The sequence below is a fragment of the Grampus griseus genome, assembly GCF_964374135.1.
Source record: "Grampus griseus genome assembly, chromosome: 3".
In the NCBI taxonomy this organism is placed as follows: domain Eukaryota; kingdom Metazoa; phylum Chordata; class Mammalia; order Artiodactyla; family Delphinidae; genus Grampus; species Grampus griseus.
In genome coordinates this window covers 168230130-168247192 of record NC_139019.1, presented here as the reverse complement: position 1 = coordinate 168247192, position 17063 = coordinate 168230130, and the positions used below count along the sequence as shown (strand labels likewise).

At 53.2% G+C, this 17063-nt stretch overlaps 1 protein-coding gene across 7 annotated transcripts in view; it reads right to left on the bottom strand.

Moving 5' to 3' along the window:
- Window positions 1-17063, bottom strand: part of RANBP3 (RAN binding protein 3) — a 52847-nt gene that overhangs the window by 22519 nt on the left and 13265 nt on the right. For 4 of the 7 annotated variants that reach the window (XM_082650208.1, XM_082650206.1, XM_082650209.1 and 1 more), the window contains exons 2-3: window positions 11739-11794; window positions 6181-6369 (exon numbers count right to left, since the gene is read on the bottom strand). In XM_082650208.1, the coding sequence (XP_082506334.1) occupies window positions 6181-6369; window positions 11739-11794 (245 nt within the window). The remainder of the gene's footprint in view (window positions 1-6180; window positions 6370-11738; window positions 11795-17063) is intronic. The other 3 variants (XM_082650211.1, XM_082650210.1, XM_082650212.1) reach the window with 1 other exon arrangement.

Genomic DNA, 17063 nt, shown 5'->3' with positions numbered 1-17063 from the left:
TGCCCATGGCAGCCTCTGGGGCCTGTGGGATCTGCTGCTTCCTGAATGACTTCTGGCACCTGGAAAATGGCCAGCCCCCTGCCTCTGTAGACACTGCTCCCTCACCCACGGACACCGTCCCTTCCCTTGCCCCCCAGACGAAAACCCCTCAGGCCGTGGCCCCACCGCTCCCTGCACTTCTCCACGGCTCTCACTCCAGCCGTGGGTCGGTGTCAGGGTCCCCCTCTAGCCTCTAAGTTCCAGAAGGGTGTGGCCCCAGCACACAGTGGGGCTTCACTGGCCTGTGTTCAGTGGAAGCAGCCGGATTCCAGGCACTCCATGGGCCATGGGGAAGCTGCCAAGGCATGTGTCCCCCAAGTTACACACAGAGCAACGGACCCAAAAGCTGTGAGGCCAGAGCGTCGTCCTGTTTCTCAGCGGCTGGGGAGGCCAGTTCTCTGTCACCTCAATCTCAAGAGGACCCCCGCCTTTCCTCTTGGCTAGCTACGTTAATTTCCACATGTGTGAATTTCCGAGCATTCCTTCTGCTACGGATTTCTAATTTTATCCCATTGTGGTCGGAGAAGACTCTGTGTGATTTGAATCCTTTTAAATCTACTGAGACTTGTTTTGTGGCCTAGTGAGTGGTCCATCCTGCAGCTTCCTGCATGCCCCTGAGAGGACCGTGTACCCTGCAGCTGCTGGAGTCCTCTCTGTCCTCGTCCTGCTTCTGTCTGGACGTTCTAGCACCTGAACATGAATGAGGAGCACTGAGGTCTCCAACAATGTACTGGATTGTCTATTCTCCCTTCATTCTGTCAGTTTTTGCTTTGTGTATTTTGGGGCACTTTTAACAACACTTAACTTCCTCACCTCTGCCAGTGACACCCCAAACCTCTCAGGGATCTGGGTCTCCTTGAAAATTTGATGGGTGCTAGGAGCCTGTCTCCAGAAAAGTACCCAGACCTCAGGGGCTGCAGCCCCGCCTCTTGGGGCCCAGGACTGCTGAGGCCGGGCAGCCTCCTGCAGCACTGGGCCCCCTTCGTCCATCACACCCTAGCCTTGTTGTCTCCTTCCTGTCTCCTGAGCATGTCAACCCTGTTCCTGCCTCAGTGTTCCTTCTTCACGTGCTACTTGCACAGCTGTCCCTGACCACCTCCAGGGTGAACCCCTGCTCACGGGCTACATCATCACCCAGCAAGCAGGAGCAGCTCTTCTCCATCCTACCCTCCAGCTTCTCTCGGGCCTCTGCCCTGTTTTGTGCATCACAGTGGGATGTGATCTAATGTGTCCATCTGTTGTTTGTCTCCTGCTACCATGAGGCCCTACCCTGTCTGTTCTGCTCACAGCTCATACACCCCACACCCAGGAAACTGCACAAAAGACGCTCAGCAAGTACTGCACAAATGGAGCCTGTCCTCCGCCACAGCCCCTTTGGTGACCTGGAAAAGAAAGGGCACCTGGCCAGACAAGATCAGATACTCCTAGACCCCTGACCCCAGGAGACCCTCAAATCCATGCTCCGAGTCTATTCTAAGACCCACCCCACAGGCATGTGGCAGGCCTCTTTGTCCTGGAAAAGCTGGGAGGCTAAGGCCTGCAAAGGACAGCACAGGAAGATTCCCCAACTGGGAGGACCTTCCAGAAGCTGCTGGAACTTCCTGGTGGGTCTGAAACAGCCGACTCAGAAGCAGTGAGGAAAGTGACGCCAACAACTCTCCTCAATAGGAACCAGGGCAAGGAAGCAGGAAGACAGACTGCAAAGCGAAGATATTTCTGCTTGCCTTTGGAGCCTACTTGACAGCTAAAAACCCTCCACCACTGCCCGTGCGAGAAGCAGCCTGCCCCTGCTCCTGCCAGGGAAGGCCTGCGCTTGCTGTCTGGGCCTGGCTGCCTCATGCTGTCTTCCCCCAAAGCAGGAAAAGGCCTGGTGTGCACTGCTCCCCTTCAACCCACACAAGGCCAATGACAGCTCCACAGACACTGTCCTCAGACACAGCAGCCTGGGGGGACAGGACGTCTTCCATGTCAAAGTGGTCTGGGGGCCACCCCTCGCCCCAACCAAGGGAACAGCTCTTCAGGGGTCAGTCTAGAACAATGCCTGGGACACACATGGAGTCAGGCCTTGCAATCCCAACTCCTTGGAGCCCAGAAGGCTGCAGCCAAAGCTCAGGAGCCACTGCTCCAGGGACTCCTGTGAGGAGGATTTTAAGAGCAGGCTCTCAGGATCTGCGCCTCTGGGGAGGAGCGGGGACAGAGCAGGGTGTGGAAGCCCCATTTCCTCCTCTGCTTCTTCCCACAGCAGAAGCCACCACTCAAGGATTGGGGCTTCAGGATGACACCCCGGGGACGCTGGGACCAGCACCCTTTAGGGATGACACGATGAAAATATGCCCAACGAACACTTACATGAGGAGGCCAAAGAGAAAGAAGAGCAAAGAGAACACTTCAACTTATTTTTCTGGCGCTAGTGAACGAATGAAGTGGACGGCGGCAAGGCCGCGGCCTAGCGAGCAAGCCCGCCCTGACTGCGCGCTGCAAGGTGGCCTGAGTCCCTCCAGCGGGCGGGACAGGCAGCACAGTCCTCTCCCCTCAGAAGACACTGGAACCTCAGGGGAAGCAGCTCATTCTGTGAGGTGCGTATAAGTCCCTGTTGCCAAGTACAAAATAGGAGGGAACGCCTAACCCAGGATGGGACCACAGGTGTGAGAAGCTTCTGATCTTGGTGTAAAGGATGAAACAACGAAAATTACAATCGTTAACTGAATCACTTTGCTGTACACCTGAAACCAACACAACATAAATCAACTATATTTCAATAAAAATTTAAAAAATCAATAAATACAATTATGACTGTAAAAAAAAATAAAATTACGATCATTCACTTTGCTAAGGCTTGCACCCTCCCCCCTCCCAAACAAGGCTCTCATGAGGCTGCCTGGCGTGGCCTCGAGAGGACAAGGCTGCCAGGCCAGTCCAGGAGGAGACACAGACACAGACAAATGGGCAGTGAGCAGGAATGAACGGTGCTGCCTTCCTGACCTCCCGGAAAAGACCAGAAAGCAATACCATGTCAGGGAAATTCCTTCCAGAAAATGTCAGACACCGTTTGGCCTGCCTGGGACTCAGTGATTCCCCATTTGGACGGCCCAGTTAGAAAGCCCACTGCTGGACTTCCCTGGTAGCGCAGTGGTTAAGAACCTGCCTGCCAGTGCAGGGGACACGGGTTCGAGTCCTGGTCCAGGAAGACCCCACATGCTGTGGAGCAACTAAGATCGCGCGCCACAACTACTGAAGCCTGTGCGCCACAACTACTGAAGCCCACGCACCTAGAGCCCGTGCTCCTCAACAAGAGAAGCCACTGCAATGAGGAGCCCTCACACCGCAACAAAGAGCAGTCCCCGCTCGCTGCAACTAGAGAAAGCCCGTGCACGGCAACGATGACCCAACGCAGCCAAAAATAAAAAATATAAATAAATAAATAAATTTTAGAAAGCCCACTGCTGGGGCTGCAGGAAAATGGACGCCTGGGATTAAAAGTCACTTAAGGGGTGTCCTTCATGTGGACCACAGGCAGATTCACTGCTGTTTATTCTGTAACTGAGGGAACCAGCTCAGAGATTCTTACCAAAAAGGCAGACATCGAAAAAAGAAAAAGAGAGGTGGCCTTCCAAGATGTGAATGCTGGGCAGGGCCAGGGCGGAACGAGGGTCAAACCCTGTGCAGATGCCAGAGGATGAGGGGCTGGGTCCAGACTCTTTCTAAGCTTCCTGGTGGGTCTCATAAACATATTTCAGGCTCGGCAGTGCCTTGATGCAGAGCTTCAGTCTGGTAGACTCCAGCCAGCCTCCAAGTGAGCATTGGGAACGCTCACTCTCTCCGGATCAAACGGACAACTTAATCTGGATGTGGTTTGGTCTCCTTCAAGCTGCCTTGTGAGAGCCAGGAAGTCTGATATATTGAGACTTTTTCCTGGTACTGAGTCTTCAATGGCCAGAGTTCTGATGAGACTGAAAGACGATAAGGGCCCTTTATAGGCAACAATTCAGCGAGCCACTATTTATTATAAAGAATTTGCAGCTTTACACTCGCTCAAGGGATCGTGGAATAAAGAAGAGACTAAACGTGAGGGATGGGACCTGTCGGGTAACATGTGGGTGTTTCCTGAACTCCAGTGTGGCACAGAGCAAGCTCCAAATCTGCTCTGATGCAAAAGCAACTAGTCCGAGTTAGCCATAGACATCTCAGCCCGGGAAGAAGCTGGGCTCAGGTTCCATCTGCCTTGATCTATGCCCTAATTGACCTAAAAAACAAAGGTTACTTTGCCTTGATGCCTAATCAGCAGAGAAAGCCCTGGTTGACTCAGAGCTGTCACAAGTGATGTGATGGTCACGCTGCTGGGACTTCTGACAGAACTGGGATCCCCACAGTTACGCGCGTGTATGTCACGGGCATGGCCTTGGCTACGACGCCGGTACATTCAGAAACTGCTTCCCCCAGCCCCGACTCTCTCCCACGTGACGTAACAACCATCCCCAGGCTCCCTGCCATTGCGCTTGACCTTGCATTTGCCAGTTGGGGCACTGCTTGAATGTCTCGGAATTAGAGTCTCTGACCCACAGTCCAAAAGAAATGAGGAGCCGAGCTCCACCGGCCAGGCTTCAGAAATCACTGCCTGGACCGGCCACAGCCTGAAGGCGAGGCCCCCAGGGTGCTTCCTGCACAGGCCCCGTCTCACCAAGTGGTCATCAGAAGTAAGGGGCCTGAAAGAGCCTCGCTTCTGGAAAGGCAGTTGCCGTGACACAGCCTCTACTGTTTGCCACCCTAGACTGAAAACCCTCAACCTCTTCAGCGGGAGATGCTCCGTAAACCGTGCTTTTCAACCCAGGCAGCAGCAGAAGGGCCCAGTCTCCTGGGCAGATCCGCACAAAGATCATCTGTTCTCAGGGAACTGAAAACATGTACCTGCAAAGGCCGAAGGCATGAAACTCATAACGGCCAATTTGGGAGAAGGTTCCAGCAGCTGCTCTACCTCCAAGCCCAAAAGTTGAAAAGCCTCTGAATTCTTGCTGTCAGCCCTCGTGTGAGGACTATGCTCCCAGAACTCTCTGGTGTAAGCACCTCGGGCCGGAACCTCTCGTGGGCTTCCTTACCCCAAGCCCATTTCTATGCCACGCAGGACTCCCCCATACCCCGCCCCACACGGATCCCTCCAGAATGTTAAAGTTTGGCTCCAACCTCACCTTGCCTGAGTATCACTTATTCCTGCGCATCCCAGGGTTTGGTGGCTCTAAGAGAATTTTAGCGGCTTCCTTAAGGACACAGGAGACTGGTGATGGGACACAGGGAACCGCTAAAGGTCTGGGGTAAGGCCTGGGACTGTGACACCCTGCAAGGCTGCCCAGGGTTCAGTGTGGCAGAGCGGGATCCTCTGTTTTCTTGACAGTCATTTTCCCCTGTCATGAGAATGGGGGACTCTGTCACTAGGTACCGAGACGACGAGGTTTTCGATCCTGAATGTAGGCTAATGTTTACCTTTCCCAATTTATCAAACTCCAAAAACTCAAGACATTTCTTGTTCTGGAGAGCTCACAATCTTCTCCACCTATAATCTTCAAAAGCCTTCTGAATACAAAGATAAAGGGCTCAAGGGATTCCCTCTGGATTCAAAGGAAGAGTCTCTTCTTCTTCCTGCTTTGATTGAAGACAAGCAGTTCACAGCCCAACCACGGTCCAAACACAACCAGTCTTGCAAAGCAATCTGCGGTAGACACCTTTTCCTATAGGTCAAGGAAGCCGGAGCCTTTTGTGTTTCTAAGATAACTGAACTTGAATGCCCAAATTCAGGGAGAGGAGAAGGAAAAATGGAAGGAGGGAGAAGGGGCCGAATTTGCTGTGGAAGGTTCTACCCCACTACTCAATTCCTCTTTTGCCCCCTCGCCTCCTTCAGGAACCAGGACTAGCTTCTGGCTATGGGTAAATGTTCCCCCAACTAGAAAAGTCTCAATGTAAAAGGGGACTTCCTCTTTCCTGACTTTTTGGCAGCAGGAATTAAAGGGAGCTGAAGAGGGCCTTTGTTATCTTTTCAGTTATCATCAGCTGCTGACAACCTGGGGTGTGGATCTGAGGGGCCCGGAGGGAAAGGGGCCAGTCTGGGTTGGGAGCCCCGGGCCATGGGATGCCGGGTGGAGGTGGACTTACCCCTGCCAGTTCTCGTGGAAAAGGAGGAAGCTGGGCTTCAGGAGCGCTGGCTGAAGCGCTAGCGGGGGCAGGAAGCTCTAGGGCATGCTCACCAGCTGACTCGGGGTGACCCGTGCCATGGTGGGGGGCCTCAGCCTCCCCCCGAGGCTCCTCTCCCGAATCCGACAAGTCTTTTTGCTCTGCAGAGGACTGGGAGCAAAAAAGACAATTTTCCTTCAATGTAAATAAAGCCAGCAACGCGGGGCAGGGGAGGGGGGCAGGGGAAGGTCTGGAGATGCTCGGCCTTCAGCAGCTCCTGCCCGGGAGGTCAGGCCAAGAGAGCCGGCACATGCTACCGCGTTCTGCTCCACAGAGCCAGCCCTCCACACTGACAGAAGGGCAGTGAGCGCGGACCTGCTGCTGTCGGACCTGGCAGGGAGCTCTGAGGTGTGCAAGAAGTTGGACCCTCCTTCTGAAAACTGCAAGGTGGCCCCTGTGGCACAGAGATCCTCTGCCGATGGCAGCGACTGAGGAAACATCCCTGTGACCAAGACGGGGGCGGTGCCTCTAGCAGAGGGGAACAGGGGCAATTGTGTCAAACTGTCCCCAGGGCTTAATTACCCATCCACTCAAACATACTCGTGAGGGGAGGTGGGCGCCAGCACCCTGTCTGGCCAGTGGGAGAGCCAGGGCGGTGGGGCCAGGGCTTCTGCACTGGCTGCGGCCCCGCCAGCACCTTCCCATCTCTGCCGCTTAAACCCGAGAGGAAAGGAATGCTTTCTTGCTCGGCGAGCGCAGGTGTGGGGTGACCCCGCGAGTTGGCAGACACACAGAGAGCCGGTTTTGTATCAGTGACAGGTGGGTGGGGCTCCGGCTGAAGGAGGGAGCCCCTCGGCCTACAATTCTCCCAGACTCCCACCGCACATTCCGAGCCAGGGCTTATCTAGAAAACAGCCAGGGTAAGGGGAAGCCGGTCCCCAAAGTCTTCGTCCTCAAAAGCACAGACCCCCCCGGCATCCTTTGAGGTGGTTCTTGGGATTCTAAAGGGGCTTCCATGGGCTGAGGGCTCTGTAGCCAAGATTCTTCTTGAGAGATGCGTTACAGAGCTGGTGTCCTGTTATAAATACATGGGCTCCGGTCCCCAAGCCTCCTGCCTGGCATCGTCCACCACACGTTTCTCTCGCTTTGTGAACTAAATGACCACGGGGCCACCCTGCCTCCCTGCAGACACGGCTGTGTTCTTCCTGCCTGTGAAGTGACTGAAACCTCTTTAGACAGGACTTGGGACTATTTTTAAATGTGTGAGCCTGCTAGATGAAAGGAACTACATAGAGGATTTTAAGAGAACTTTCAAACATTCTTATGAAAAAGCAAAAGCAACACAACTCATCCATACATCTAAAAAAGCCACCCAAATCGACTCTTCCTATGCAGGGGAGAGCCAAAGACATAAAAGGTCCTCCTTCCCAGGCCATTCCTCAAACCTGTCCAAGGCACCGAGGTTGGTCCACGCACCAGTCTGCTGCTACTTTATGGCTAGAGATTTAACACCATTTTAAAGAGAAAATGAAACCCAGAGCTCTAGGGGAAATTGCCTATCTCTGTTCAGAACCACTTGGATTTTTTTTTAAAATCCCTGCTTTACGAATATAAATGTAGAAATGCCCTCATGGCATGGCAGACTAGAGATGAAGCCTAAGTCGGAGGACCAAAAAGAAATACAAATGCCATTCCAGCATTTTCTCCTTGGGTCTGAGTAAGCTCTAAGGAACCAAGATAGAGCCTGTAGTTTTTCAACATGTTTGTTAAAATCGGACATCGAGATTTTGGCAGGCTTTGACATAATCCTAAAATATACGTGGCTGACAAAAAACCACGCATACAGGGTACGCTTGTTACACACACAGTAAGCTCCCAGTGTTGTCGGTGACACCCTGCTTCCTGCCCAACTGCTGCTGTAACTGCTTTCTGCCTTTTTGCTAAATGGACATTATCCTGCCAGTGCAACCCCAAGATCTTCTGCCTTCAGATTAGCAAATATTTGGAAAATAAAGTAAATGAAAGAAACGTTCAGTCGTCACAAACAGTGAAACAAACTACGGAAGGAGATTCAAATTCTCTTCACGTTAAAGAGAAAAAAACTGTCTGTCTCCATTCAAGCCAGTTAAGAAAAGGTTTCATTTTTGCCCCTAAAACACAAATGCGTGGAAATGCAAGCATTTTGTGAAGAGCGCCATCTTGAGGAAGCTCAAGAACAGGAAAGCAGTAGAGACAGTTCCTGTGCTGTCAGTCTGGCTCCAGGTTTGCATTTCGGGCGTCAGGACTGGAGTTCCGCTGCTGCCCGATGCTCTAACACGGAACAGTGGGAGGATCTGACGACTTGTCCTGAGACCAAGGGATGCCACCGGCAGGCCACCACCACCAAGCTGTGGTTTGCTGCAAATGCAACTCCAACTGTCTATGGGACTGACGGAAAATCTTGTGTGTCTTTGTCACCAAACCAACACCAAAACGCCTGGGCTGGCAGCCTAATTTTTTTCTTTTTGGTTTCAAAGCCTTTGAAGGGGGCTGTGGGCTCTTGGAGTGCATCCCACTGGGGCACTGGTGGTTTAGAGATCATTTACTGAAAGAAGGTAATGCTCCCACAGTTGACAACGGGACTTCTTGATCTTTGTGGATCAAAAAGTGGCTCAAAAAACAGCTGTATGGGAGACCTAGGTGACAATTAGGAAAATTTCAATGTGGACTATCTATTAGAGGGTATTTCTGAATTAATTATCATTTTCTCAGGCGTGCCCATGGCACTGGGGCCATGGAGAAGAATTCCTAGGAGACACTTGTGCTGAAGTATTTAGGGGAAAACTGTCAGGTGGGTGCAACTTATAGTCGAGCGTTTCTGGCATTTATGATAAAAATGTTAACGGTGAAGCCAGGTGAAGGATACCCAAGGGTCCACAGTACCATTCTTTTAACTTTACTGAGGATTTGAAAAAATTTTCAAAAACAGAAAGTTGAAAAGGGAAAATAAAAGCTCCCTCAGAAAAAAACAACGGCAACCTGAACAGATCTTCCCAACTCTTGCTACTGTGGCGTGAGGAGGGAGGGCCGAAATCGCGGCAAGGGGGGGAAGCTGGGAGGGTCTCAAGGTGTCATGTTGTGAGAAGTGTCGTGGCCACTCCTTGCAGACCTACCTTCCCGTCGCTTCCCCTGGGCCGGGGAGCCACGCGGCCATGGAGCCGGCTGTCCAAGCCTCTCCGCTTCCTTCCCGCCCGACGCCCGAGCTGTCATAGCAGCAGAGAAAGGAGGAGGGCTCTGTGTCCACTGGGCAGCCGCCCACCCGGCAGCTCAGAGGGTGGCCCCGACGGACATGCAGGCTCCTCCGGCCTCTGCCGTTAGACGCAGAGGTTTTCCGTGCCCTTCCGACGATCTTGTCACACAAGGGTGACAGCAGGCGAACTCTGAAGAGCTGGAGGTCAGTTATTTCTAGAAGCCCATTTAGAGCTGGCACTGAGTCAATATTTTGATGTGCACGTTTTCACGGTGACGAGCACCTCCCTGGAGACTCTTCGGGTTCAACCTCACCCCGTTTATGTAATTGGCATCAACCTTCTGAAGGTGACACGTGTAAGTCAGCCTTTGAATTACGAAGCAACAGAACCACCTCAACCGTGAAAACAGTACTGAAATAAGAGTTAGTCATTTTAAAAGCATTTTAAATTCAGTCAAATAAACATTACGTTTTAGCGTTTCACCCTGCTGGCTGTCAGAAAGTCTTCAGGTTTTAAGAATTATTCATTCCAATTACTTGTTTCAAATCTGGGTTGGCAAACTTTTTCTGTAAAGGGCCAGATACTAAATATGTTCGACTTTGCAGGCTAACTGGTCTCAGTCCAAACCCCTTCACTCTGCTGTGGACAGCACAGGTGTGGCCTCAGCCCTCTGCACGGGCCAGGCGGGGCCGAACGCCAATAAAGCTTTATTGACAAAAACAGCAGTGGGAGCAGCCCTCTTAGTTGGCTGACCCCTGTTTCAAACTAAAAGTGGTTCAAAAGAAAATCATAACAAAACTCAAAATTCTAGAAAATCCCGGTTTTACGGAAAACCTAAGAGAAGTGACTTTTACATCTGAAGCAGAAACCAAACACACCCACCTCTAAAAGCCAGAAGCACATCAAGCCCCTTCACAGTGACTGAACTTCCAAAGGACAAATGATAAAAACACATGTATGCACTGGTCAGGGCCCAAGGGAGAGGGGACGGCAGAGGTTGATGTATCTTGAAAATACCACTCGGAAAACTGAAACCAAAAGGGAAGAACATTTCCTTGTTTTGTTTCCTAAAACGATTCTTCGGCATAAGAATTAACAACGGGAAAGATTAATTTGAGAACAAGCCTAGCAGATGAGCCCCGGCTGACACAGAAGACACCCTGCGCGGGGGTGCGGGTAGGGGTCTCAGGGCAGCCGCTTCTCCTTCCCGCACCCTCCACGCACTTGCGCCCTCCCCGGCACAGCCCTTGAACGCTGGGGCTGCTCTCTTTTCAGGCCAAGGGGCAGGGTTTACAAGCAGCAGCTGGGCCGCCAGGAGTCCCAAATTGCCAGGCCAGCAGCCCCCAAACTCAAAGCTGGCCACCCTGTGGGGGGACTGGATATCCACCCGAGCACCTGGTCTGTGCGTCACAGCCCTGAGCCGAGAAGCCCCTCAAATGCTGTCCTCATCAACAAGACGCACACGGGTTTCAGAACACCTGCATCAACGCAGCGCATTGGTCACCCTGAAATCTTGCCGTGGTTATGACATCACACCTGCTGTCATGTCCCAGGCATGAGGGCAGGGACCATCCATTTTTTTTGACAAATAGGGGGAGTCCTCATACAAGCTTGGGAGGCATCACCACAGAACACCAACCATCTCTGGATACAACCCGGACCTTCCAGGCTGATCCGTTCAGGGAGGGAGACAACCCCAATGACTTCAAGATAAGCAACCACACGCGACTTTGTGGGAAGGCACCGCCGCATGCACCCACCAGTCCTCTGACGGGCTGCTAGCTCATCACGATGAATTAGGCGAGGTACATCAGGGAAAACAAGACATTTAAAGCCCAAGAAGGGGGAAGCAACCTAACAAAGATGGGTGGTGAATATATAATGCAAGCTGACTACTAATTGTTCAAAATGCATTTATGGCAAGTTGGTTGGGGCCAAAAAAATTCCGCGAAAATCTTTAAAGGTCCTACTTGCCCCTTAACCAGCACTGCTCCCTCTCCTCTCCTCCCTCCCCCCGTCCCCGGCCCCCTTTCTCTCCCTCCTACCAGATTTCCTAATGCACAGCAGTACTTCTAAAGCAAATCATTAGGAATGAGAAGGAAGCTGATTCTTCCACTGCTTTTTTAAAGCAGGGTCTCTGAGCCCTGTCCATACACACCCCCTCTTAACCTCGTGCCATGGTAACCTAAAGCCACCGGGCTTTTTCTCCATGGCAGAAGGTTCCTCGGCCATGCGACCTGGGGAGAGAGAGCTTGGGGAGAAAACAAGGCAGAGTTAACCACGTGAAGGGAGAACATACCGGCCCCTTACCTTTTGTCCTTTATCCTTCTGAAACACAAAGACGGGCGGAGCAATGGCAGGCTTTTCTGCAAAAAGAAAAATTGGTGTTTTTCCCCCCAACACTATATTCGTACAGTAAACAAAGCTACATTCGTTTGTAATAAGTAAAAACAAAAAACAAACCTGGTATAAAACTAGTAACTCAAAAGATCATCAAATAGCTTAGAAAACAGTTTCTTCACATGGATGAGGGGAAGTGTTCAGTGTGAAAAAACTCTACACAGTGGTAGGATACGTGCACTTTTCTGTGTGCATGTACACACCAATAAAAAGGTTCCAAGACTCACTCAGAACAGGCCATGTCACTGATGGAGGGAGTGCGGTGTGGAGGGTGGCAGGCTGCAGGGTGCCCGGGTGGCTGCTACTCAGCGCCACCAACCGTGGTGCTGCAGGAACGAGGCGCAGAGATGTCAGGTCCCCAATTTCAAAGGCTGGAGACTAGTTTAGTTTTCTTTTTTTTTTTTTTTGGTCGCGCCATGTGGCTTGCAGGATCTTAGCTCCCCGACCAGAGATTGAACCCGGACCCCAGCAATGAAATTGTCAATTTTTGACCACTGGCCCGCCAGGGAAATCCCTAGGTTTTAAATTTTTCCACATCTGCAGGCCAGCTGAGGCCAGGGATGACCCATTTGCAACCTCTGCTCACGGGACGCATGCTCTTTGGAGAGCTTACTCCGCTCAAGTCAGCCCTGCATTCCACCTGGGTCTCTAAGTGAGTGCCCGTTAAAAAAAAAAAAGTGTGGAGTTGTGAGAAGTCTGAAAGGCCATCTTGCACAGCTGCTGCTGAAGGAAGAAACCCTTTGGGATGTTGTCACTGGACCAGGGAGATGCCACCGGTCGTTCTCAGGCAGCTGAGTCCATGGCTCTTGGCCACTTGCTCGAGCGGGCGGCCGCTCAGGAAGGCCCTGCCGCTGGCCAGTGGGTCCTGGACGAGGACTGCCTTAACCCGTGGGGGGGCCCAGAGGCGCCTGTCTTACTGCCTGGGGCCAGGGCGCGTGGCTCTGGGTGCGCTCATGAGTCCTGCGGGCGTGCCCGGGGCCTCTCTCAGCACTCGAGGCCTGGAGAGTGGCGTGGATGGGAAGCCGGGGGATCATGAATTTGGGGAGCACTCGCACGACTCTTCCCCCTCCCTCAGTTGTGGGGAGCCGAGGTGAACCAGGAACCCGCACTCATACAGCTTTAACCCGGCAGGACCACTACGCGGGAGGGGACACAGTTTGCGGGCCATGAGAGCGCTCGTGGGGGACGCGGTCGGAGGGTCTGGTCTGGAGCATCAGGGAAACGCTCCCGAGAAGAGGCAGCTGTGCTGAAGCCTCAAGGAGAAGAGTGAAGGGAGAGGGGCAGGTGTGAAGGTGACAGGGAGCCCGAGGGGCGGATGGTGGCGACGCGAAGGATTTGGGACGGTTGTAAAAGGAGTGGAGGAAACACAGAACAGAGTTTGGGGAAGGGGGCGAAGGCGATCACTCACAGTAAAGAAGACAGGGGGTGGGAGGGACAAGGTCTGGGAGGCAAAAGGACAAGTCCCGAGATGGGCAAATGGACACTGTCCCACTCCCCACCCCCAAAATTCCCACCCTACAGAGGAGTAGGACAGACACCAATCTTCACTTTGGGGCCACAGCCCACCAACGGTGACCATTCCCTCCGCTGTGCTCACTGAAGCCTTGTGGCACTTGGGTCCGATTCACCACGACAGTCCTCCCCAGGCACAGCCCACGCAACCACTGGGGTGAATGACATCTAGGAGACCAAACTGCCACAAGGGAGGAGGGTGGAGGCGTGGAACGGTCTTCCACGCTTCCCAAGACAGCTGTCTCCCCAGCACAGATGCACAGTTGCTCCACAAACCCGGGGGATCGAATGAAAGCATGAATGTGCTTACTGCTGGGCAGTAAATGACAGCAAAGGAAAGCTGGAGGGACTCTGGGGACAGCTGCAGCTTCTCCACACCATGTCTACCACGGGCGAGCCCAGACACCTTCTGGCGCTGCCCTTTACCCCATAAGCCTAGCACCCGGGGCTGTGGGTCCAGACTCCAGCCTCACTTCTGCAACCGACTGCCCGCCAGCCGCAAGGCTCGGGGGTGTGCAGGAAGGAGCTGGGATTTTGGTCAGCCTAGGGCCCCCCCCCCCCCGCCTTCCTCACCTCCGTGGTTTAGATGGAGCCCAACCTGGCTCCAGGCTCAAGGAGGAGAATACTGCATGCCCTGGCCCCAGGGGACACGGCGGCACATGAATAAGGCCAGGCCGCTGCCAGCGAATGAGACTCGGGTCCAGGACTTCCGTTGGAGCTACTGGGGAAGGGGCGCTCTTTCTCTGCTGGGGCTGCCAGCAGCTGGGTGTCACCACAAGGGGCCCTGGAGCAGAGCCAATCCAGCAGGAAGCAGAGCTGGGGATGGAGGAGGAAACTGAACCCTGGAGACACGGCTGGAGGCCCGGGGTCAGCAGGCCCGAAGCTAACCCCACCCCACCCTGACTCTTCAGTGAGGCCAGCAAAAGCTGATTTTTGGTTAAGCTGGCCTGAGCTTGACTTCTGTCTGTCCCTTGTCTCTAAGAGCCTCCGGCCTCTCCGGGAGAAGAGGCCTAGCCGCTGTAGACTTAATTAAACACACACCATACCCTGTAGAAGAAACCTAGGACTGGCCTCACAGTGAAGCCAAGATGCTCTCTTTCTCTTCCTAGCAGGCATCACCACCTGATGTACCGTGTGTGTGGGTTTATTATGGTCTGTCTCCCCTAGTAAGGGATCAACTCCATGAGATCGGAGCCTCTGCCTCGCTCCCCTTGTGTCCCACGGTCTGAGAACAGTAATCGGCACCCTGCAGGGATTCAACAAATATTTGATGGAGGGATGAGTAAGGCAAGGGGGGCACTGAGAAAATGACTGCCAGGCTGTAAGGAAGGACTGGAACGGAGAGGAAGCATCTGAGTGGTAGAGGAAGAGCTTCCTGGTGCTGGAACTGTGATGGCTGATGTGCAGGCACCCAGGAGGGGCTGCCTGTGGGCCCCCGGGGCAGGACGGGAACAGAATTAGTTTCAGCAGGAGGCTGCCTCTGGTGCAAAGGTCCTGCCCAGCACCTCCTGGACCACACGGCAGTGTCCGGGCGCAAGCTGGGAGCGGTCCCATCTGCTGGAGGAACCCTCCTGCACGGTAACGGGGCATGTCGCACGGCTGCGGGCAGAGGCCAGCGAGAGGGGGCATGGGGCTCTGAGCTTGGAAAGCAGACCTACCCTCATCACCTCCACTGCTGTAGTTCAGACCTCCCTTCTTTCTCCGCCTCCACCCTCACCCCCTGAAGTGAGGCCTCCACAGAGCAGCCAGAACCACTGGTGTGAAACTCACACTTTCAACTCAGCAACATCCTCCCAGACTAGGGTCGAAGGCCATTCAAAATGGGCACCCCGCACCGACCATGACTGTGGCACTGAAGAGCCCCCAGCATGTCCCACGCTTCTGGACTTCTGCCTGGCTTAGTCCCTCTGCCTCCAAGACATTCTCATCTTCTCTTCCGTGGCAGACACACATTCAGGTAGAGACACCACCTCCTCTAGGATGCTCCCAGTTTGAACTGGGCTCCTGAAGCCTGCTCTGGCTTATATCCTGCATGGGTTACACCAAGGGTACCTGTCAGGGATGCTGAGAGATCACAGACACAGCATCTGAAACAGCTCTGCACGCAGCCTGTCACCTGGTGTGTGCAGTGTAAGAACCGTCCAGTAAATGTTTGAACTAAACCCCTTCTGTACTTCTTCACATGGGTAGCACCAGCTGCTATGAGATCACATAAATATTTATGAAGCCCTTGTTCTGTGCAAGGCATCACGGGAAAAATGCGGAAAATGCGGAACGGGAAGCCGGGGGCAGAAAACTTCAGGGTAAAACGTCTGATGAAAAGGGAAGGGGTGTGTCTGTTTACTTGGCCGTGTGTGTGTGTGTGTGTGTGTGTGTGTGTGTGTGTGTGTGTGTGTGTGTGTGTGTGTGTGTGTGTGTGTGTGTGTGTGTGTGTGTGTGTGTGTGTGTGTGTGTGTGTGTGCGCGCACACATGCTATTTGCTTATTTGCTCCCCTGGCAGTATCCTCTCCTGGACCTTAAGCTCCATAAGAGTGGGGCCTCTGTTGTGTTCGCCTCTGTATCTTCAGAGCCAAACGCAGTCTCACACATAACACGTGCTCAACAAGCAGTTAGAGAGCAAGCGGAACGCCGTGGGCCACACAGGCTGGGGCCAGGGAGGCCTGGGCCCTGGCAGCCCACCTCGCGGGCCACAGGGACCCCTGCGGAGGGCAGGTTTGGGGGACAGAACTTTGGTCAGTTCTCTACCAAAGACACAAAGCATCAGAGCCACGCGTGTTTCATTTCTGCTCATCCGCTTTTAGGGCCCAAAGTCCGTAAACTGCAAGCTAGTCTCGACTCCACGGCAGCAACACACGCGTGCCCCCTTCCAGGCAGACTGTCTTTAACTGTCCCACATCACCACTGCTTCTGGTTGTCACCGAAAAAGCAGCGTCATCCAGCCAACTGAAACCCAAGTTTGGGGAACGAACAGGGGACAGAAGCAACGAGGCTCCTTGGAACTGCCTGAAGCCCCAGTCCAGCTTTTCTTTCACAAGTGAAGGGAAAACCACCACCAGAGATTTGTAGAGAGACCTAGGCCACCGCAAAGACCTAAAATATTAAAATGTTAACCAAATACACGTTATTTGATCCAGATTCTGTCCACCAGGTGTTTTTTTCTTTGTTTTTTGGTTCTGTGATGTGCTCCCTGGGACTTCCCTGGTGATCCAGTGGTTAAGAATCTGCCTTCCAATGCAGGGGACGCGGGTTCGATCCCTGGTCGGGGAACTAAGATCCCACAAGCCGTGGAGCAACTAAGCCCGCGCGCCAAGTAGGGAGAAGCCCGCGCACCACAGCAAACAGTCCGCATGCCACAGCTAAGACCTGACTCAGCCAAATAAATAAATTCTCCTTGATCAAATTAGTCTGTAAAAAAACAGCCCACCTGGAGCGTTGAATAGACTCATCAACATAAGAAGGGTTAAGAAAACCAACAGTAAAGAAAGCCGTTTCACCAAATGTTCCCCAAAGTTATCTGACCAGGCAACCCCTTTCCAGGAACACCGTGACGAGGCCTGAGAACTGTGGGTGACTGCGGCCAACATTGCTGTGTGAAGTGGGGTGGGATTCGGAACCCTCAAGTCACCTCAAAGAACAGCCCTGCTCTGGGTGGCGCAGGCACTACCGTCTGGGACACACTTGGTGAGTCGGCCTCACCTCAGCTTCCCAAGGTGCCGATGCCAA